General features: G+C 43.5%; 1 protein-coding gene across 7 annotated transcripts in view; it reads right to left on the reverse strand.

The window, feature by feature from the left end:
* Window positions 1-3300: 3300 nt before the first annotated feature.
* Window positions 3301-22973, reverse strand: part of daam2 (dishevelled associated activator of morphogenesis 2) — a 310967-nt gene continuing 291294 nt past the window's right edge. For all 7 annotated transcript variants that reach the window (XM_073056055.1, XM_073056054.1, XM_073056049.1 and 4 more), the window contains one exon: window positions 3301-11262. In XM_073056055.1, coding sequence (XP_072912156.1) covers window positions 11047-11262 — 216 coding nt within the window. In that variant the 3' untranslated portion in view covers window positions 3301-11046. The remainder of the gene's footprint in view (window positions 11263-22973) is intronic.

Raw genomic sequence — 22973 nt, forward strand, 5'->3', positions numbered from 1 at the left:
CCAGTACCAAGATTTGCTTTCTAAATTCCAGATTTATTTAATTACTTGTATTTAAATTCTTCAGCTGCCGAGGTGGGATTTCAATTCATGGCTCTGGATCAATGGTTCAGAATTTTGGCTGCATGTTCAGTAACTTAACTCTGTGTGCATGTGTTTTCTGTGCATTCGTGTGTATATTTGTGTCTTCACGTATGTGCCTTTGTGTGTGTTTGCATATATATTATGTGTGCAAATGTGAAGTGTGTTTTCTCATCTGTATGTGTGTGTGTGTGTGAGGGAGAGACAAATAGACAGCAAATGACTGAACAAACACATTTTGTGTGCATGAATGAGATTGCTTGTTTGTGTTATGATATGCATGTTGTTGAGATTGTGTGTGCTGTTTGCATTGTGAAAAACTGCGTGTGCTAGAATGCATGAAATAGAGATTCTGCTTGTGCATTGTGTGTGTGAGAGACAGAGAATCCATTTGTCTGCTAATGACTGTGTGTGAGACATTGCACATGTGTATCATGAGTGCGCTCTGAGTATGTGCATTTCATTCTGTTTGAATATGAGAAAATGTCAGTCTGAGAGAGAGAAGGACAGATGTCAATGTGCATGTTAGAAGGAGACTATTAGAAAAAAAAAGATGATGTTTATGTGAGGGAGTGTATTTGAAAATGAGATTGCAAGTGTGTGCATTTATCAGAGAGGAGCTACGAGGAAGCCAAGAAAGATATTCCAGCGTGGAAAAAAACTTGATTCAGTGTCAATGTGGGAGGTCATGCAAACCTTGCTCAATATGTGATCAGGAAGGATGGGAAAGAGCAGGTAAATTCTAACAGGTTCACTCTGATGAAATGCTAAGAACATCATTCAGTCATAATCAACACTGTTTTCTTAGATATACAAGGACAGGACTTTGCATCATTCCTGTTCCAAGTTCTGGAACCTGTTAAGTTATATCATCGCCTGAAGGAGAGATTGAGTACATATCTGCATTATTCATATTATGACTGTTGGAATGACCACGGCCTAATCCATTCTGTTTTGTCTATCAGCATGACTGAAAAACATCGGCATCGACAGAAACACAACATGAAGGAGATTAGTGTTGAAGCACTTCTTAGACAATGCATCACAACATCCACAAATGGAAACAATGGAGTGTCCACACAGCTGCCTCAGGCAGCTGTACAGAGACTCCAGGCTTCTCTACCGAGAAGAACCAGGACTGGTTTGATGAAGTTGACAAGAAATCTAGAAGCTAATTAAACAAGCATAAAGCATTCCTGGATTGGAAGCTCCAGCATTCCTCAAGGGAATAGAGACAGTTCTACAAACGCATGAAGGCAAAGGTCCACTTGAAAACCAGAGACCTAAGGAACAGATGGTTGATTCCATTTTGTTGACATCCATGACATGTTCAAGTTCTTCAGCACTGTCAAACTCAAACACCCAAGGCTCCCGCTGAAAGCCAGGAATGGAGTGAGGTTTATTGAGTTCAGAAAAGCAGTCAATACCTACTGGAAGGAACACTTCAAAAAACCCCTCATTCACAACTCTGTCCTTAGGAGGTCTAACGAAAGGGGAAAGTCCTGTTAACAGCAGGACGCATATAGAGATCTTGGTGCCCAAGCCCATGGCTCACTGAAAATGGCCACACAGGCAGACTGAGTGGTAAAGAAAGGTGTGTGCCATGTTTACCTTCATTGGTTTTAAAATTAAGTATAAGACTCAATAAGTCAAGTTACAGGTACATAATAAATTAGGTTGCACTCGGAGTATTGTGCGTATTTCTGGTCACCCCATAATGGGAAGACATGGAGGCTTTGGTGCAGAAAATGTTCACCAGGATGTTGCCTGGATTAGAGAGCATGAGTTTTAAGTGAGTTTGGAGAAATTTGAGTTGTTTTCTAGAGACATGTTTGGAATTTTTAAGATTATGGGAGGCATATGTGAAGCATTTTTCTTTCAGAGTAGAAATGTCAAATACTAGACAGAATGAATTGAAGGCAAAGGAGAAGATTTAAAGATGTTCAGGACAATTTTTTTACGCACAGAGAATGGTGAATGCCTGGAACCAGCTGACAGTGGTGATTGAAGCAGATAAAATAGAGGTTTTTTTAAAGCTGCAAGACAGACGTGAACATATAGAGAATGGAGAAATACAGTATGGTTCATGTACAGGCAGAAGAGATTTAGATTAATTCAGTATTATGCTCCACTCTCTTTACACTTATGACTGTGTGGCTAAGCAGACCTATAACTTTGCCAATGACTTCACTGTTGTTGGTAGAATCTCAGATGGTGATGAGGGGGATTACTTATCGGCTGGATGAGTGGCTGGAACACCATCACACCCACCATTAACAAGACCAAGGAATTGCTGGTTGACTTCAGGAATGGGAAATTGGGAGAACATACACCAGTCCTCATCGAGGAGTCAGTCGTAAAAATGAGGAGCAGCTTTAAGTTCCTGTGTGTCCAGGGGATCTATCCTGGGCCTAACACATTGATGTAATCAAGAAGGCACCCTAGCAGCTCTACTTTATTAGCAGTTTGAGGAGATTTGGGGAGAGTGTGTGATGACACCACAGATGCTTGCAAATTTCTGCGGATGTGTGGTGGAGAGCTTTTTGATTGGTTGCACCATAGCCTGGTATTTTGGCTCTAATGCACAGGATTGCAAGAGGCTGCAAAAGATTACAGACTCAGCCAGCTCCTTCACAAGCACAACCCTCCCCACCATCTTCAAGAGTCAGTGTCTTAAGAGGCAACATCTATCAATAAGGATACGCACCATCTGAGATGTTTCTCCTTCAAGTTACTTCCATTGGGGGTGAGATACAGGATCATGATGACCCACACTCGATGACATAGCTTTGACGCCTACACTATCAGACTTCGGAAAGGTTTGTAAACCCATGAACACTAGCTTGTTTTTTTTTGCATTATTATTGACTTATGTAATCAATCTTTATGTTTTGGACTATACTGCTAAAAACAAAACAACAAATTCCATGACATATAAGTCAGTGATAATAAACCAGATCTGATTCTGTTCAGCGCAGACAGAGTGGGCCAAAGGGGCCGTTCTTGTGGTGTACTGTTGTGATGTTATTCCTGTGGACTACAGTCAAGGAATTGAGTGTTGTGAACACAGACCAGCAAAAAGATTTACTTGAACCATCATAACCTCTTTCCACAGGAATTAACTCAAGAATAAACAGAAAGGCCAGATGTTAATATTAGAAGTGAAGGAAGAAATATTTATCTTTTTTTTTAAAAAGCACAGAATATTACACAGAGGCCAGCTTTTAGTACTGTACAGCATGTTTAATACATCTGTGGCATTTCTAGTAATTGAATTTACCTAAAGGTATAAAGATATAGTTAACATTTCTATTTAATAGTTATTACTGGGAATACCCGTTGTGTTACATACACAGCTCAAAATATTTATGTCAATTGACAATATTTAACAAAACAAGAAAGATGTACTCTTAAATACAATCTTTTTTTTCTTTAAAAAATAAGTCTTATCAGTTATTTTCGGTAATGTTTGTAGAAAAGTAGGAATATTGAAGGCATCATTGCAGATGCAATGCAAGAACTCCACCACTCTGCCATGTACCTCTTTGTGAACCAGAAAGGTTGCAATGGGGGTGAGGACCACAGGTGGGAGGAAGAATGAGGGGGATAGAGGCCTCACATCCTCTGATCATCCCCCAGTAGTGATCATACTCTGATGATACCCCACTGGGCTTCTTCCAGTAGGCTGGAGAGTGGGAGATGGTGAAGATACTTTACATTTGTGGTGTGTACTCTGGTAAAGACATGGGGGAAGACAATTCACACAGATGCCCATCAACTTCCTTGCAACACAGCCATGATCCCACTTGAGTTGGCCGTAAAGCCCATTGGGATATCTCCAAGGTGGGACAGTATAGATATGCAAATCCTATTCCTCAGAGGAATGTTAGGCATCTTTGAAAAACTCAACAGCGCCAATTTTCAGCCCTAGAAATCAGAAGCAGTATTAACTGAATAATGGAGCTTTGGGGAACTGAGGCTTCCCACCCTACCCATGGCTCAGGAGTTACACTGAGGTTGGAGAGAATTGGCAGGTAGCAATGGTTGGTTGGAGGGTGGTAAGATGGAGCAGGAAATAGCATTGTTCAGAGGGGTTGGGGAAAGGTGAGGTTTTGCATATGCAAAATTCACTATGGTTCCTTGCTTTGATAGCATCCCCTAGACTCTCTATCACCAAGGAAGACAGGAGACAGAGGAAGGTCACTTGCCAATCCCAATTGGAAATAATTTTTTGTTTTACACTGTCACAATCTGAATCCTGGGACTCTCTCACAACACACTTCCACCAGAAAGATTGCAGTGAAGGTCACTACCACTTTCTCAAGGGCAATGATGGTTCAGCAATAAATGCTCACCTTGCTCAGGTCCCAAAAAACGTAAATAAATTAAAATATTCCAACGTGCTATGTCGCTGCTCCAGTGCGGAAAGTCATTTTGTGCTGGCTGATCCAACACCCCCCTCCCTTCATCCCTGATTTCTCTCTTGAGTAAAAGGGTAATCAGGAGTAGGTATCTGATGCACCCCAAGAAAGGCACTAGGCACAAAACAGACATTTCCTGCCAACAACTAGAAGGCTCAACACTCTGCTGACAATCAGCAGATGAAATTGACATTAAGGTGGAGGTGACCACTCACATACACCATTCGCCCTTTCGAGAAACAACTGGTGATAAAACCAAAGGGTATCCCGATGAAGGGTTTTGGCCCGAAACGTTGTCACTACCTCCTCCCGTAGATGCTGTCTGGCCTGCTGAGTTCTGCCAGCATTTCGTGTTTTTATTTGGGTCACCTTTGCAGATCTACAGCTGAGAAGTTTTATGTTCTCAGGATGGTGGTATTGCTGGAGGGTGAGGCATTTAATACCCATTCTTTGTTACTCTTGCAAAGATTTGGGATATTTTAACACTTTGAGATGCAGGGTCATAAAGCTTGTAAATAGTCCCTTTCACCCATCATCATTTACACTGATCCTGCACTAAGTTCTTTTTATGTTCTCCCAACATTCTGATCATCTCCCCCCCTCAACATTCTCTCACTTACCCACCCACTAGGGGAAACTTACAGTGGCCAACTGAGCTATCAAATTGTATGTGAGACAAGGATGTCAGTGGTGAGGCTTTGACAGGTTTTGTTGGTACCTGATTTGATTATCTTGCCAGGCCATTGTAGAGGGTTGTTAAATATTAAGCACATCAATGGGTCTATAGATATTCAGCACAGAGTGGGTCAAGACGGTAGGTTTGCTCTCCACAGCTAGTCAGGTTATTAAATAGTTTGTTGGTTTCATGGTCATCATTACTAACTTCTGATACTGTTAACATGGCCTGGCTTGATATTTCACTAATACTTGAAATGTGCTTTTGATCAAATGCCTGCGACCCACTTTTTGCACAGTTTTTCCTCCACATAATCGATTTCCCAACTTTCCCTGCCTTGATGACACATACTCTAATTAAGCCTTGCTCTTTCACTGGCAATCACTACTCCCCCACCTCGATCTCTCTGCCTAATAACTGTTCTGGAAATGGATAGCAGAGGGTCACTAATAACCCATGTTTGACAGGAGTTCAGAAAAGTGAGAGATCACTTTTAAGGAGAGCAAAATGCTCGAATGCTTCATGTACGAAATGCAGGGAGGATATCTCCCTAGCTGAGAGTCGAGCTTCAGAGTATAGGGAAGGCCATTTAGGACTGTGATAAATTACTTCAGTCAGAAGGCGGTAAATCTTTGGAATTCTTCACTCTTAGAGCTCAGTTGCTGTGTACATTCAAAACTCAAAGTGCAAGATGGCCTTCTCTTGCTCGTAAGGCTCTGTAATGAGGTAAGTTCATCATTTAAGGCAAAATGTTTGATATGATTATTTTATTGGTTAATTTTCTAGGGCTTTGCTGGCAAAGCCAACGCATATTACCCATCCGTCTTTGTTGCCTTTGGCTCCTCAGTCACATTAACTTAAGGACAGCTTCAATTCCCTGTTATCTGACTCATATGCTGAAATCCAAACTCTTGATTGCCCAGTCTACCTCGTCACGGCCCTTGCATTTTAGTTGTCTACTTGCACTGCACCTTCTGTGTAACTGTAACACTATAATTTGCAATCTGTTATTTTTTGTACCTCTTTGATGTAATTATGTATGGCATAATTTGTCTTGATGGCTCTCAAACAAAAGCATTTTACTTCATCTCAGTACTTAAGGTAATAATTTAGCTTTATGTTAACTTATTTTGGTTGTTGTCCTATTATGCACTGAGCTGCTGCTACAAATAATTATTCCTATAACATTTATAATGTATAACATTTGTATGAATGCCTATGACAGTAATAAACTAGAACTTAATAATAATAAACCAGGCTGGAGTCACTGGGACGGCATGATAGTGTAGTGGTTAGCACAAACACTTTATAGTACCAGCGACCCCCCACCCCTCAGGGTTCAATTCCTGCTGCTCCCTGTAAGGAGTACGTACATTCTCCCTGTGACTGTGTGAGATTTCTCTGGATGTTCCGGTTTCCTTCCATAGTCCAAACACCTACTGGTTGGTAGGTTAATTGGTCATTGTAAGTTGTCCTGTGATTAAATTGGGGGGGGGGGGGGATTGCTGTCGGCGCAGCTCAAAGGGCAGGAAGGATCTATTTCATGCTGTATCTCAATAAATTTAAAAAAAACATAGGCCAGTTCGTCTACGGATGGCAGATTCCTCCCCTCAAAAGACATTAGTGAAACAGAGACGAATTTTAGAAAAATCTGATGATTTAGTGGTAAAATGAGTATTTTATTTTGTAAATTCCAGATAACTAATCTTATTCCACACATAGTTCTCCGGATTGTGAGCCCAGAATTTCACTAAGGAACCACTTTATTTCCCTCTCCATAAATCGGCTCTCTTCAAAGTGAGGAAGTTTGAAAGGCTACTCAGCCAACAAGTCAGGCGTAATCTAGCATCAGTGAATTTGTCTTCAGTTCCAGCCACCTTTCCCTCTCCCTGGAGTCCAATTCAGGGAGTATTCAATGTCCTTTGCAGCTTTCAAAATATACATAGGAGTCTCGGGTTAGCACATCTGCAGAAATAATCTCCTTTCAGTAGGATCTTGGAGGAATGCCTATGAACATTTATAATTGCACTTCTCCCTAATGGTACCCCAGGACAACCAATAATGTTTTCTGTGACATGCCTGACGTCTGTATGACCTCTCACTGTTACCATTCCTTGATCTCTATGCACTTTCTGCTATACTTGGCCCTGTTCTATTTGGCTCAGTACTTCTTACTCAAGGATAGCATTAATCTTCCCCTTGCACATTTCACTGCACGTGATGCCTGGGATTTGCTTTCCTGCTGACGGGATGGGTGAGGGCAGTGTTTGTTGTCCACCCCTGACTTGTTCTTGAGCAGAGTGCTGTGCCACTTCAGGTGGCGCCAAAGAATTAGCAGCATCCAAGGACCAGAAGGCAATGGACCATGTCCTGGTAAATGGGATGAGTGTGGATGGACACAGGAGGCAAAACAGACTGCAGATGCTGAGAACTAGAGCAACACATAAAGTGCAGGAGCTCAGGCAGCATCTGTGGAAGGGAAATAGTTAATGTTTCAACTTCAGACCCTTCATCTGCAGCAAAGTTGTTAGAATTGACAAAGGTGCAAGAAATGGAGAAAAAGTCAGGGAGTGGTGCCGTGGTAAATTCGGAATATGGGGCTGCTCCCTGTAACCAGTAAAACCAAAGACATTGACTGTTCATTTTCCTCTATAGATGATGCCTGATCCGCTGAGCTCTTCCAGCGTTTTGTGTGTTGCTTGAGTACGGATAGGTGCTTGATAGTTGGTATGGACTTCGTGGACTGAAGGACCTGTGTCTGTGGTCAATGACTCTATGTTTCTTCCAGTCCAGGGGCATAAACAGCTTTGCTTGCTTGGTAGTGGTGTGGTAGCAAGGTAGTTAAACTGCTTGGCTTGAACCATTGATATGAGTTCAAATCCCACTCTGTCCACTGGGGAATTTAAATATAGTTAATTAAATAAATGTGGAATTCAAAAAACAACTAGTATTTGTAATAGTTGCCATGAAACTAAGAGATTTTCTTTGAATCTTGTGCCCTTTGGCAAAGGAAATTTGCTGTCCTTATCCAGCCTGTCCCATATGTGACTCCAGACTCTATAATTGATTCTTAACTATTTCCACAGCTCAGGAGGGCAATTAGGGATGGGCAATAAATGCTGGCAATGCCAACCATGTCTGCATTTTCAGAATGGTCGTTAAGATATCTTTATATGAGCTGTACTTGGTACACCAATTATTTGCTTTCATGCGATTGACAGTCCATTCACCTGTGCAAAGATGTCATCTTTTATCAACAGGGAGATACAGGAAACTGCAGACACTGGAATCTGGATTAACAAACAATCTGCTGCACAAACTCAGCAGGTCGAGCAGCATCTTGATGCAGGCTTTCGATCTGAAACACCAACAAGCTTCTATCCTCCCACAGATGCTGCTCAACCCGTGAGTTCTTCCAGAGGATTAATTGTTACCCAACTTCACCATACTGAGAGCTCTGTGACGGGGGAGTGATTGAGGGCTAGGATGTGAATCAAGAGCTCTAATTTATGTTTCCTGGTGGACAGAGAGAATGGAGCATGGAATTCACTGTCAGTTCCCTATATGAACACTTCACAATTCCACCACAGACCAGGGTGAGACTTAAACCAAGCCTGACCTGTAGGCCTCAATGTTGGGTCCTGTCTGCATCAGTGTTGGGGTCAGGTTAACCTATCAGCTTATAGAAGGGTGAGAGTTCATTAGCTATATTTAGGGCAAGCCTTTCTCGGGGTCCTTGCTTAGGGGATTACCAAAAAATTAACAGATAGCCGCTACACCTCCAGTATCACACTGGTAGTCAAGGACTTGGCAGCTGAGTCCAATGCAGGGCACTAATCTGGTGCCAGTCTTCCTCTTCTGGCTGGCACTGGGGACTTGCTCCTCCATCTTTCTGCGTGATCCCAAGCAAGATGCTGGATGTTGAGGTGTTTTTATGAGTAGGAGTCATGAACAGGGAAATAAATATGGGGCTGCTCATTTAACACTGAGATGCCCGAAAGGTGGTAAATCTCTGGAATTCTCTGCCCCTGAGCGTGCGGAGGGCTGGATGGTTAGCTAAGTTTAAGGCGGAGATATATAAATACTTGAAGGAGCTGAGGCCAGTGTAGGTGAGCCATGATCATATCAAATGGCGAGGTGGAGCTGAAGGGCCCAGTGGCCTACTCTTGATCTTATTTCCTTTAGTACCCGCGTGAAGGTAGCCCGACACTGGCCAAATGTGCCAGGCCACTTGCCGCTTCATAGCTTTTCCTCTCTCGCCGAGATTTGTGCTACAGAGAGGAATGTGAGTCTCTGGCCCCCTTCTAATGACACAAGTGCCTTCTCCTTGGCTTGAAGAACACAAACACAATGGCTGAGGTTGGCGATGGAGTTGGTGGGAAGAAAGCAAGAAGGTGGAGGGGAGTCAAGGTGATGAAACAAAAACCTAAAAAGACCTGAACATGCACATTTTAGTCGCACTTCATGCGACAAGTCTACACTTCAAAAGAACTAGCTTTCTCCTTACAAAGTTAAACTTTAACATCATATATATATATATGTACATATAAAGCTTAAAAAATTATTGCACAATATAGGCCCAGTAACTGTGGCTATCTATTTGTGGTAATGTGTGTATACAGGTGGATTAGATCCACTGGCTGTATTTAATACTGTTTTTTTTTGCATTATATGTTTTTCACAGACCTCCAAAGCACTGGGAATCTGCTGCCTGAGATGCAGACAGTTCTTTCTTGAATCCTGCTCTGGATAGTCACCCAGGAGGCCTCATATATTTATTTTCTTCTTCAGCAATCTCTGTGGGCGGCTGGACCTTACCACGTTGGTGATGGTGACAGATTTAGGACAGGGCAGCCAAGGCTGTTGTCCCGCCTTGCTTTAGCACCACTGGCCGTGATGCCAAACTCACCCCTACCGACAGAGATGCAAACAGATAGCCGGCCGCGCAATAAAATAAACAGAAAGCGGTGGAAAAGTTCAACAGGCCAGGCAGCATCTACGGAAAGAGGAACAGCAATTGCTTTGGGTCTGCAGCCCTTTGTTAGTTGATAAGTCTTTCTCTGCAGATCGATCATCAAGAAGTTGGAGGAACTCAGCAGGTCAGTCTGCATCTATGGAGGGAAAAGAACAGTAGTTGCCCTTCCATAGATGCTGCCTGATATGCTGAGTTCCTTTAGCCTCTTGGTTTTCCCTCCAGACTCCAGCATCCACAGCCTCTTGGGCCTCGTTTTCCATGGATGCTGCCTGACCTGCCGAGGCTTCCCAGTTTTATTTCCGATCTCCAGCATCTGCAGTGCCACAGTTCCGTCTGTGCAGATGACCGATTAACTCCAGCCGGGCAATTCTGCTTGTCCCTCCGCACATCCACATCCAATGAATGAAATATGTCAAGACCCCTAAAGTGATGCACACTGTGAAAAAGGTTAGACTTCGCTAAGGCGCCCCCCCCATCCCCCTCCAAAAGTACAAGGGGCTGTTGAGCACCAGAGGGCGGGACTTTCGGTACCAGCACTGACATGAATCAATACTTTGGCAGACAAAGTGATGTCAAAATCAATAACGAGAGCATCTTAGCGTTCCTCCGGATTCCAGCGCTGCTCCGACCATCGTTCCCAGAATCCGGGCTCCCACCATTGGCGAGAGAGGAACATGGAGGGGGAGGTGGTGATACCTTGAGCCTGCTGCCAATTCTTCCATCTCCAGTGGAATGGGAGGGGCAAAGAGGGTGGGGGGGAAGGACACAAGGAGGGCTGTATGTTGTGTGTGTGTATAGATCAGGGTTGCTGGGGGTTTTGGAGAGGCGAAAGGGGGAGAAGCTCCCTCCCTGGTCCAGGGAATCCCTCTCGAGCACCGACAGCAGCGTCCCACTGCTTAGTAATTCAGCTTGGTGACTGCCCGTTCCCGGTCGCTCTCCAACATCTGGCTGCCCGAGCGCTTGCGGTTCCGCTTCAGCTTCGACAGGTCCTTGTCGAAGACTTCGCCCGAGCGCAGGGCCAGCACCAGGTCGTCGAACTCGCCCACCTCCTCCGACACGCTGCCTTCCCGTGACTTCTTCAGCCGCCGCTCCTTCTCTCGCTGTTCCTTCAGCTGGGGATGGGGACAAACACAGGCAGCAGCAGGTTAGACACCGGCAATGGCAGAGCAGATCACAGACTGGAATCTAATCCAGCGGTTCGGTGCTGGGTGGAATGGATTTATAGGGGAGTGATTACAGACTGAGATATAGAGCAGGGGCTCTGGGGGCTTATGAATCAACTAATGGGCAGACTAGAACCTAATCCAGGATTTGGGCGGAGGGATCATATCTTGAATAATAGGCACCTGCAGTAATTACATACATTGATCTAACAGAGGGATTCAGAAGGGTTATAAACAAACTAATGGATGCCTGTAAGTGATTTCAAACTGAGATCCAATGGAGGGGTTCTGGGGGTTTACAGTTAGGAATAAATGATGCTCCAATGGAGTGACGGCCTGGGAGAAGATACGTTCTTCATGGGGAATGGTGAACCAAGGGGGTCAGGTGAAACTACTGTGACTGACCATACTGTTCGAGGCAATGCTGCAGTCTCTTTACTACCCAGGGCAGATTAACTGTTCACTTGTGTTATCGTCATTTGGTCCACCATGTGTAAATACCAATTGCTCGAACTCGTTATTCTGCATTCTGTTATTGCTTTTTCCTTGAACTACTTCAATGCATTGATGTGATGAAATGATCTCTAAGGATGGTGTAGAAACAAAGTGTTTCACTGTACACTGCATCTTGGTACAAGCAGCAATGAAAAAAACAATTTAATTAATGGAGAATAATGTGATGTGGTGGAGGTACATCTCTTCTAAAGGAGGTGTAAGGTGCTCTTTCTCTCTGCTAGTCTACAGGTCACCCTTGGGCAAGGTGTGGCCCCTGCTTAGCCCCCCCACCCCAATGATCAGGTTCACATAAAGCCACAGGATCCGGTGATGGATGGTCGTACGAGCAGCTGGAGCACATTACAAAACCTGATTACATGACGACTGATACCAGGCAGACAATCTCTGAAGAGTATTGATAACGGCTGGGGTCATCCACCTTGTAAAGACACTGCCCAGAAGAAGGCAATGGCAAACCACTTCATGTAAAAATTTGCCAAGAACAATCATGGAAAGACCACAATCGCCCACACCATACAGCACGGCACATAATGATGACAACGATGAGAGTATTGTATTCCTGGGAGTGATTACTTAAATGGGATCTAATCTAGACGTTCAGGGGTTTATACAGTATATAAAATAATGGATACCTGAAAGTGATTACAACACACACAAAATGCTGGAGGAACTCAGCAGATCAGGCAGCATCTATGGAAAGAAAGAAACAGTTGATACTTCAGGCTGAAACACTTCATCAGGACGATGATTGGCCCAAAACATTAACTGTTTCTTTCCTTCCACAGATACTGCCAGACCTGCTGAGTTCCGCCAGCATTCTGTGAGGGTTGCTGGAGATTTCCAGCATCTGCAGAATCTCTTGTGTCAGGGAATGATCACAGACTGGAACCTAACAGAGAGATTCTGGGGTTTATATGTCGAATAATGGATACCCAGCAGCGATTACTGACAAGAGTCTACTCCAAGGGTTCAGGTGTTTATATACATATATATATATATATATAGAATAATGGATTCCTGGGAGTTATTACAAACTGAAATCTAATTGAGTGGTTTAGATGCAATATCAGAATCAAATTAAGCCTAATTTTTTATTTCTAACTAGAGAACAACAGTTTTATGGGGTCTACCAATTATTTATGCTTTTCAGTTATAGATCCATACGAAAATGGTGTTTTGTGTAAGTGCGTGTGTGTGTGTGTGTGTGAGAGAGCATGCGTGCATCTCATTATGTTGCACTAATTTCAGTCATGTGTGTATGTAATTATATACACAAGTTTTAAGTGCACAGAAGTGCACGTCAATGTGCATGTGATTGTATGTGTCCACGTAAATGTGTTTGTTCAAATAAGTGCAAATATATGTGTATTAATTGTGTACACATAGGTGAGTACATATAGGTGCAAATATAAGTTAATATGCACAAATGTCCGGTTGTGTAAATGCAAATGCGCATGTATGTGAATGTGAGTTTCTGTGTGGTTGTGTGTGTGCATACGTGCGACTGTGCGTGTGTTTCTGTCTGTATGTATGCGTATGTCTGTATCCAGTTATATGAGTCTGTGCAAACATATATGCTTATGTGTCCGTGTTTGCATGTTAATGGTGTGTTTTCATATCAGTGTGTTTTATGTATTCAGTAGTATGAGTCTATTTAAATGTGTATATATGTATGTGTGTTTGTTCATATAGCTTCTATGTAAATATGAGTGTGGGTGCACTGTGAAACCTTTTGTCAAAAAGCCTGCTATCCTTTGAGTCCTGCCCTCTCACCTGCTGCCACACGCACGCACTGGACCCCAGCAAGTGTTGGCACCTTCTCTGCAGATAGAATGCAGACAGGGGAACAGAAGCTTGCGGCTGAGCTGGGCGCACGCAGCATGATAAAACTGTCAAAATCCTTTTATAGAATTGGTTTGAGGCTTTTGCCTGATGTGACCTTTGTGGGAGCTGAAGATGTAATTGGAGCATTGGAAGTAGCTCTGGTAAATTAACTTGCAGTTTGCAGTGGTTATTGAACTCAATTCTGCGGGAACTGCTACTTAAATTTAACTCTTTATGTACTGATAAATGGTCTCAGTCTGAAATGACTCCAGAGACGCTGCCCGACTTGATGTGTTCGTCCAATATTTTGTGTGTGCTGCTATATACATGTGAATATAAACTTGGTGTGTGTATGTGTGTGTGGGTGTGGGTGCTGTCTGCGTGTGCATATACATTTCCGTGTGTGTGTGTCCATTTCCTCCATCAGATACAGAATGTTTTAAACAGCCTCCACTAATTTAAATTGCATCTATTTCAATGTACGTAGCTCAGCAGGTAAGGCAGATGAACCACGGGTACGGATTGCCTCAAGGGTTAGGATATTGCGGCTATAACAGAATTGTGACTGAGAGAAGGGCTGGACTAACAACTCTGTTCGGGATACCGATGTTTGAGGTGTGACGGAGGAAGAGGCGGGAGTGGAGGGGATGTTGCTTTTATAACAAGGCAGAACAAAACAGCAGTGCCAGAGAGGATATTCTTGAGGGATCATTTCATGAGGCTGTTAGGGCAGAACTTAGAAATAAAAAGGGAATGGAAAGGGAAAGTCACCATGTTAGGGTTATTTTACAGAAACTCCTTCCCCCAAAAGCAAGTGGGAACTTGAGCAGCAGGTGCATCGAGAAATTGCACGTAGTTGTGAGAATAGTAGGTAAAGCAATGGGAGATTTTAATTTTCCCAGGAATGACTGGGTCACTCCGAGTGCAAAGGGTTTGGAAGGGACAGAATCTGTGCTGTCATTCGTGCAATATACAGCAGGGGGTTCCCATCCTAGGGTCCACGGACCCCTTGCTTGGTCCATGGCATATAAAATGTTGGGAACCCCTGGGTTACAGGAACTTAGTCGGCAAGGAGCAACACTGAACCTCTTAAGCAACGAGACAAGCCAAGTAACTGAAGTGACAGCTGGGATGCACATTGGAACTCGTGACCACAATTCCATTAGTTTTAAAACAGTAAAGGGAAAAGACAGGTCGGGTCCACAGATTGGGCCGCATGGGATGCAAGGGGAAGCTAGTGCAGTGGATTTGAAACTGGCTTGATGATAGGCAGCAAGTGGGTGATGATCGAAAAGCAATTTTTCAACTGGAGGCGCGTGATTAGTGGGGTGCCCCAGGGAAACGTGCTGGAACCTGCTATTTATTATTTATATAACTGATTTGGATATGAATGGAGATGGCACAATTAGCAAGTTTATTGATGACACTAAATGAGGAGGTCCTGTTGACAGTGAAGCAGGTTGCAATGAAGCGCAAAGCGATCACGATTGGTTAAGGAGATGGGCTGAGGAATGTCAAGAGGTAGGTGTGAGGTGATGTATCTTGGACAGTCAAACCAGGGCAGGACCTATACACCAAATAACAGGGCACTAAGCAAGTGTTGTGGAACAGCAGGGACCTTGGAGTATGTGCATTATTTGATGAAAGCAGCTGGGTAAGTCAACAGGTGCTGAAGAAGGTGTTTAGCATGCTGGCTGTGCTTGGGGTATTGTGCATAGTTTAGTCACCTTGTTACCGGAAAGATAATGTAAAGCTGGAGAAGCTGCTGAAAGGATTTACGCTGCCTGGACTAGAAGGTCTGAGGTGGTGGGAGACTTTGGCCACATTGAATTTTTATTCCCTGGAATGCTGGAGAATGAAAGATGACTTCATAAAAGTTTACAAAACTATGAGGGGTATGGACAGCTATAGTCTTTTCCTCATGTTTGGGGAGTCTGGAACTAGAAGGCACAGATACAAGGGGAGAGAGATTTAAAAGAGACCTGAGAACCAACTAACTTTACACAGACAGTAGTGAGTACCTGGAATGAGCTCCCAGAGGAAGTGATTGAGGCAGGTACAATGGCAACATTTCTGAAGCACTTGGATAGGTACATGGAGTTGGGGGGAATGACTTCAAGGGTTACAGGCTGAAGGCGGGCAACTGGGACTAGCAGGGTGGATACTGTGGCTGGCATGGACTAGATGGGCCAAAGGGCCTGATTCCACACTGTATTACACTATAAATACTCTAGGTGCCTGCACAGTCAAATCCCAGTCCGACACACTGTGACCACTGCACGAATCAGCCACACTGGCATGCTATGAGCTCCGTACAGGATGTATTAAATTGCTCTCTACCAAACAGCGACACCTTTCATCCGAATAATGAGGACAGCAGATACCTAAGATCACCACTGTCTGCAGGGTACCCCTGCAAGTTGGACATCATCACACCATAGTCATAAAAATCAAGCCATTCAGCCCATTGCATCCTCCAAACACCAAGCACCATTTTTCCTCTCACCTCAGTCCTCCCTGTCCCCCATCCCTTTCTACGCACCTAGGCTAATTCACTAATTCACAGCAGCCAATTAATTAACCACCCAGCATGCCTTTCAAATGTGGGCGGAAACCAGGACACCCAGAGGACACTCACACAGTCACTGGGAGAACATGCAAACTCCACACGGTCAGCATCTGAGGTCCGGGTTGAATCTGGGTCACCGTTGGCTATGATCAACAGCTCTTCTTGCTGCAGCATTCCAGGCTCTTAATTACCAGAATGACTAGAAGGGGAAGCTGAAGAAAAATATTTCCAGACAGGATCTGGAATACACAGCCTGAAGTGGTGGCAGAGGAGAATGCCTTATCCTGTTTAAGCAGGACTGAAAGCCTGCAAAGTTATGGACCAAATGATGGATGGTGATTAGCTCTTTGTTGACCCAATAGGCTGAATATCCTCTTGCATCATTAATCTTGTAGAATTCTATTCAAAATATACTGAAATACCAGAGAACTCAGACAATTCATGATCAATAGAGAAACATTGTCACCTCAGTTCTAAATTCCAGCCCATTCTCCTGAGACTGTACCCTGTTCTAGATTCTCCATACCTCTTCGCACAGCTTACCAATCCCATAGTTGGCTACTTTGAGCAAGTGGCAGGCCGGACTATTAAATCTCCCTTCGAATGTCGGCTCCCACCCTGAAACTCGGTACTGAGCTACACTGCACCTTCCTCAAGAAAGAAGGAGAAAGCCTTTAACCCCGAGTGGAGTCATCGGGACGCCGTCATGATGGCATTTTTTTTTTTTTAGCAGGCTTTCTTATCTTTACGAGTGCTAGCACGGATGGAAAGCGTGCAAGGGAGCCAGCTGGATTCGAACTCGGGAGCCTCTGCTCCGAAGTCCAGCGCTGATACCACTACACCACCAACCTTCCTCAAGGCAAGAATATTATTCCACCCATGTAACAGCGTCCTTGGGTATGGAGACCAGATCTGTGCATGGTAGTCCAGCTGTGGACTCAACAGTGCTCTTCACCTACAGGAGATGTTGCCTCAAAAAGGTGGTTATCTATCATTAAAGATCTTTATTGTTTTGATCATCTTCTCAGTGCTACCATCAGGCAAGGGGTACAGAAGCCTGAAGTCCTACACCACCAGGTGCAGGAACAATTACAACTATCAGGTTATTGATTTGAACTGCACAGCACTAACCCTACTTCAGCAATGGAACATTACAGACCACCTCTTGCACTACCATGCACTTGCCTCTGTTTTTTTTTAAATGCATGGCATAATTTTACATATAATTTATGTTCTGTGTTTTGTACCTGTGAATTCTGCTGAAAGCATGCTTTTCATTGTAGCTGTACTTCTCTGTACTTGTGCACATGGCCATAAGCTCAACTGTGATTAAAATGCAATATCGCAACATACCAATGTAACTTACGGATAACAAACTTGCATTTTGCATTTTAGTTTTTTTTAAGTAAATTAAAATCCACTGCAGAGGCTGTTTCCTACTATTTTATCCTATTCCACAACATTCAACCTAGTCCCACACTCATTCTAACTGGGCAGCTTTTCAAGAATGTTTTCTCCTGCTGCTGCCCACAAAGACAAGGGGTCAGGTTAAAGGTCAGGTCGTGAGGGAGCAGGGAAAAGCTTACCCTTGGAATTCTGGTTTTTAAAAAAAAAAACAAATATTCACAGTTTTGATCTAAAATGGCATGTCTCAGCACATGAGAAGTAGAAGCAGCTCAAGAATGCCCAAATAAAATCAGAAGTTACACACTGGTGGCCTGAGGTTTCAAACAGAAATACAGCGAACGCTAGTCCAGGATTCTCAGAGATTCCAGGACAACAGCAGAGGCTTGACAGAATGTTTGGTGTTAAAGGAGCGAAGATTTCCCATGCTTCTTGGTATGCGGAGACCCTGGGAGTGAGCGGTTCACAGGAATCCTGGGGGAATGAGGTAGAGGCTGCACGACTGAATCCTTTCTGCATCCTGTGCAAAGGGAGTTGATGAACCAGCCGAGAAGGGATACTGGGAGGGGATGAGGTACAACCCACCCCTAAAATTTTTGCCAACATCACATTCATAGACTCATCTGTTGGATTCCTCAATTTTTTTCCACTTTCCCACAAGCTCTGTTGCTTGGGAAAAACATCACTTTTTATTTTTGGCATGTTAAGTGTATAAATTTATTTGTGAGCAGGGGGCATATTAATATGGGAGGTGTCACTAAGTTTGTTAAAATCAGACCTATCTCTAAGAGTTGAAGGCAAACCTCCTGCTTAATTTAGCTGGGAAAATTCTAGGAGGAAATTACATCATGGCAATAAAAACACGCACACATATCTTGAAAATGCCTTTTAATAGTTCTGTTGCTTTGTTGTGAAATACAATGGGCAAAGGGCAGGATCGACTGGATGTCAAACATTAACTAAGCAGGTAATTTTCATTGCTTGTGGAGGTGGGCATTGCATATTGGTAAGGCAGCTGCAGATGTATTGCAATGATGCCCCGTGGAACATGTGCCTCCGGAACCAGTGCTGGGAGCAACTCCTAATTAACCTGGTCTTTCCCTCATGGAGGGCAGAATGAACAGTGATATTGCACTGAGAGCCAGTTCATCTTTTCTCCCTCTATGTCGTGCTGGAATGGGATAGGAAAATCTGCAGATTTTGTTCATGATGCAGATTAGTAAATTAACTTACAGCTTGCATCATTGGTCTTACTTAATTTGCTCTAATCATAGTCACTCTAATTTCACCTCTCCTCTGAACTTTGCTCCTACTCTTAATTATTGATCATCCAGAAAATTCCATGTTTAAATTCCCTAACCTGTGTTAGGAAGCCCACACTTGTTTCCCTCTCCCCCACCCCCTAATTTCTGCCAGGATCACACACTTTGTGATTCCCTTGTCCATTTGTCCCTCCCCATTGATTCCCCCCCCCCCCCCCCCACCCAGGACTCATCCCTGCAAGTGGCACAACTGCTACAACTGCCCATTCACCTCCTCCCTCACCTCCATTCAGGGTCCCAAAAAGCCTTCCCAGGTGAGGCAACACCTCACTGTGAGTCTGTCAGGGCCGTCTACTGTTTCCAGTGTTCCTCGTGCAACCTCCTCTTCATCAGTAAGACTGGACATAAACCGGGGGACCACTTTGCCAAGCGCCTCCGCTCCATTCACTGCAGGTAGGATTTTTCGGTGACATCTATTTTAATCCTGCTCCCCATTCTCATTCTGACCTGTCTGTCTATTCCCTCCTCTTCTGCCACAATGAGGCTCCTCAGGTTGGAGGAGCAACTCCTCATATTCTGTCTGGGTAGTCTCCAACTTGACAGCATCAGCATTAATTTCTTTAACTTGCAGTAATTTTTATATCCTCCCCCTACTCTCTTTTTCCATTCCCCATTCTGGCTCCCCTCTCACCCATTCTCTTCTCCTCACCTGCCTATCACCTTCCTCTAATGTCCCTCCTCCTTCCCTTTCTCCCATGGTCCACTCTCCTCTCCTATCAGATTTCTTCTTCTTCAGCCCTTTACTTCCACCTATCACCTCCCAGCTTCTCATTTCACACCCCCTTCCCCCTCATCTGGTTTCACTTATCTCTTTCTACCTTGCACTTCCTCCTCTCTCCCCACCTTCTTATTCTGGCTTCATCCCTTCTTTTCCACTGCTGAAGAGGGTCTCGTCCTGAAACCACAACACTTTATTCCTATTCATAGATGCTGCCTGACCTGCTCAGTTCTTCCAGCCTTTTGTGTGTGTTCATTTTTGATTGCCCCAGATATTGCTGGGACCTGAAGAATAGCAAGAGGTTTAACAGACCAGAGCTTTACAGCTTGGAGCATAGTAAAGTGAGTGGTGATCTTAATTAGTGTGAATGTGCTTGGTCTCCTTCCCAGGGTTGGAGAATCAAGAATTAGAGGGCATAAGTTTAATGAAAAGCGTGAGAGATTTAATAGGAACTTGAGTGATTTTTTTTTAAGACTAAAGATGACCAGGTATGCAGAATGAGAAAGTAGAGGAAGTGGTTCAGTCAATAACAACTTATAAACAACAGTTGAACAAGTAAATAGATTGGAAATGTTTAGAAGATTATGGGCCGAACACTGGCAAATGGGACTAGCTTGGGTGGGGCATCTTGGTTAGCATAGACCAGTTGATTAGATAAAATAATTCTATTCCTTTCATGGAAATGTACCTCAGCTGAAGCTAAAAGTATTACCTTGAAGGTCTTCTGTTGTTCAATTACAATTTTGTCTGCAAATTTTGACTCTAGTTGATGTGAGACAGATTTGTTGTAATTCTATAGAAAATGGCCCTTCTCCACTTCACCACTTTTACCTTAGGATAGTGGATCTATATTATTTTTTATATCTATGCTACGATTTATTACAGTATGTTTGTTGTTTCCCAGATGTTCCCCTCTTGATAACTGCACCATTTGGCTAAGATTATTTCCCAGAACCAAGTCGAGCAATGTCACTTCCCTCATTAGCCGGGAAGTATAGTGTCCAGAGAGTCATACAACACAGAAAAAAGCCCTTTGTCCTATGCTATTCATACCTATCATTGTACACAAATCCCATTTACCAACACTTTAAGATGTTTATCACCTCAATTTGGAAACGTTTCAAAAACTTCTCCCAATCAGCCTTTGCAAATTCCTGTCTAATGCCACCAACATTAACATCGCCAAATTGAGGACTTCAGCCTATGGACAAGTCCTGTATTTTACCATAAGCATTCTAAAACTAATACAATCATGGCTACTGATTTGCAAAGTGCTCCCCACTGACACTTCTGTCATTTTCCCTGCCTCACTTCCCAACAGGAGGTCTGGTATTACCCTTCTGTAGTACGGCCATAGAGTCATACAGCACAGAAACAGGCCCTTTGGCCCATCTATGTTGAACTATCATTCTGCTTTGTCCCATCAACCTGCAACTGGATCATAGCCCTCCACATCCCTCACATCTATATACTTTTCCAAATGTTTCCTAAATACTTAAACACCATCAACATATGCTTGAGAGTATTTTAACTCCTGGGTGAGAAATCATCCCTGGATGTGCTTAACAAATTCCACTCCTTAACAGTATGCCAAACCCAGTTAATATTTGGGAGGTTCAAATCCACCTATTTTTACAACCTTATTATTCTTACAGCTATCTCAGATTTCCCTTTATATATTTGCTCCTCTGCTTCCTGTTGACCACTGTGGTCTATATCGTGATCACTCTTTTCTTATTTGGACCGCAAGAGACTACAGACGCTGGAACCCAGGGCTCACAAAGAAAAAGTCAGCGGAACACAGCAGCTCAGGCAGTCTCTGTGGAAAGTCACGTCGTAGATGAAATCCAGTCCGATGAAGGATCTCAACCTGAAAGGTTGACTGTCTGCTTCCCTCTCTAGATGCTGCACGACCTGTTGAATTTTTATGTGTTATCCTTTTTTTACTTCTGAATTCCACCTGTCCAGCCTGAATGGATGATTCCCTTGTATTGTCCGTTCTAAGTACTGCTGCAAAGTTCCCTAGTCTAAAATGAAATTCCCCTCCTCTCTTACCTCCACCTCTATCATGCTTGTAGCATCTGTACCCCGGAACACCGAGCTTCCAGTCCTGCCCCTGGAAATGTTCCCAGGTGTGAAATCACACCATGACTTCTGCTAGAAGAGTTTGGATCCTTGCCCAGCAAATTTAAACAAATTAATGAAATAAATTCCCCACATCGGAACTGCTTTCAGTCAACGACACATGGTAAAAATTTCCTTGGCAAGATCGGAAAACAGGATTTTCTCATAATTAGACTCTCATGAAATAAAAACATTTGGGGAATGTTTAAGGAGGAAAGGATTTGTCAGTGAGTTGTCACGTTCAGTTGGAACTGCAGTTAAGAGTCGTGTGCGTGAACCCCATTTAGATATAGAATTACTGATGATTGGAATATTAATCTGAGGGTTATTCCGAAGAATCCGATAATGGATCAGAAGAATGGGAAAATGGCAATTACAGGTTTGGAACACCAAAGGTTTTCAGCAATGCAAGTCTCCTCATATTTATATGCACCTACAGCATAGAAAGAAGCTATTCAGCCCATTGAGTTTGTGCTGGGCATTGGTGCAACCTCATGAGTCCCATTCCTCCTACAGCTTTCCTTCCAACCTACACAAGCATTCTGGAGGAACTCAGCAAGCCAAACAGCATCAATGGAGAAGAAACAGTCTGGGTTTCGGGTCAGAATTGTGTGACTTTTTGCTATATGGTAGCTTCCTGGCCAATTAACTGGGCTACTTGCCATCACTCTAGAGAGATACTACTGAAGTGCATACATTGCTATATAAAGCCCAGCAGCCAATTTGTGAACAGTAACATCCCTCAGATGTAGTTGTACAATGACAGGATCATGGGATTTTAAGCATCTCACTGGCTGAAAGTGGCCCCTCTTTCCAACACAGCCAGTCCATGCTGAGTGATACAGTGATCCACAGCCATAGTATGGCTTCATCCACACACACCAAACATGGAAATGTGTGCATGTGCCAGCATGTTAGAGTATCGGCACTGTGTGCAGGAATAATAATTTCCTGGTGTACATGTGCTTAATATCGAGGAATAACCCCTTCCATAATCTCTTTTTTAGATGATTACTTGGGGATGGGATTATGTCCTAAACACCTTCCACTTGCCCTAGTCTGAGTGTTAGTTACATGTGTGAGCTTATGTACTGTATGTGTACATCTATGCTTGTGTGAGTATGTATCATCTAAATACCTTTTCCTAAGCTGTATTGGTGCATCGAAAACAGTGGTGAATTGC

This window comes from Hemitrygon akajei, chromosome 9 (genome assembly GCF_048418815.1).
Source record: "Hemitrygon akajei chromosome 9, sHemAka1.3, whole genome shotgun sequence".
Taxonomy (NCBI): Eukaryota; Metazoa; Chordata; class Chondrichthyes; order Myliobatiformes; family Dasyatidae; genus Hemitrygon; species Hemitrygon akajei.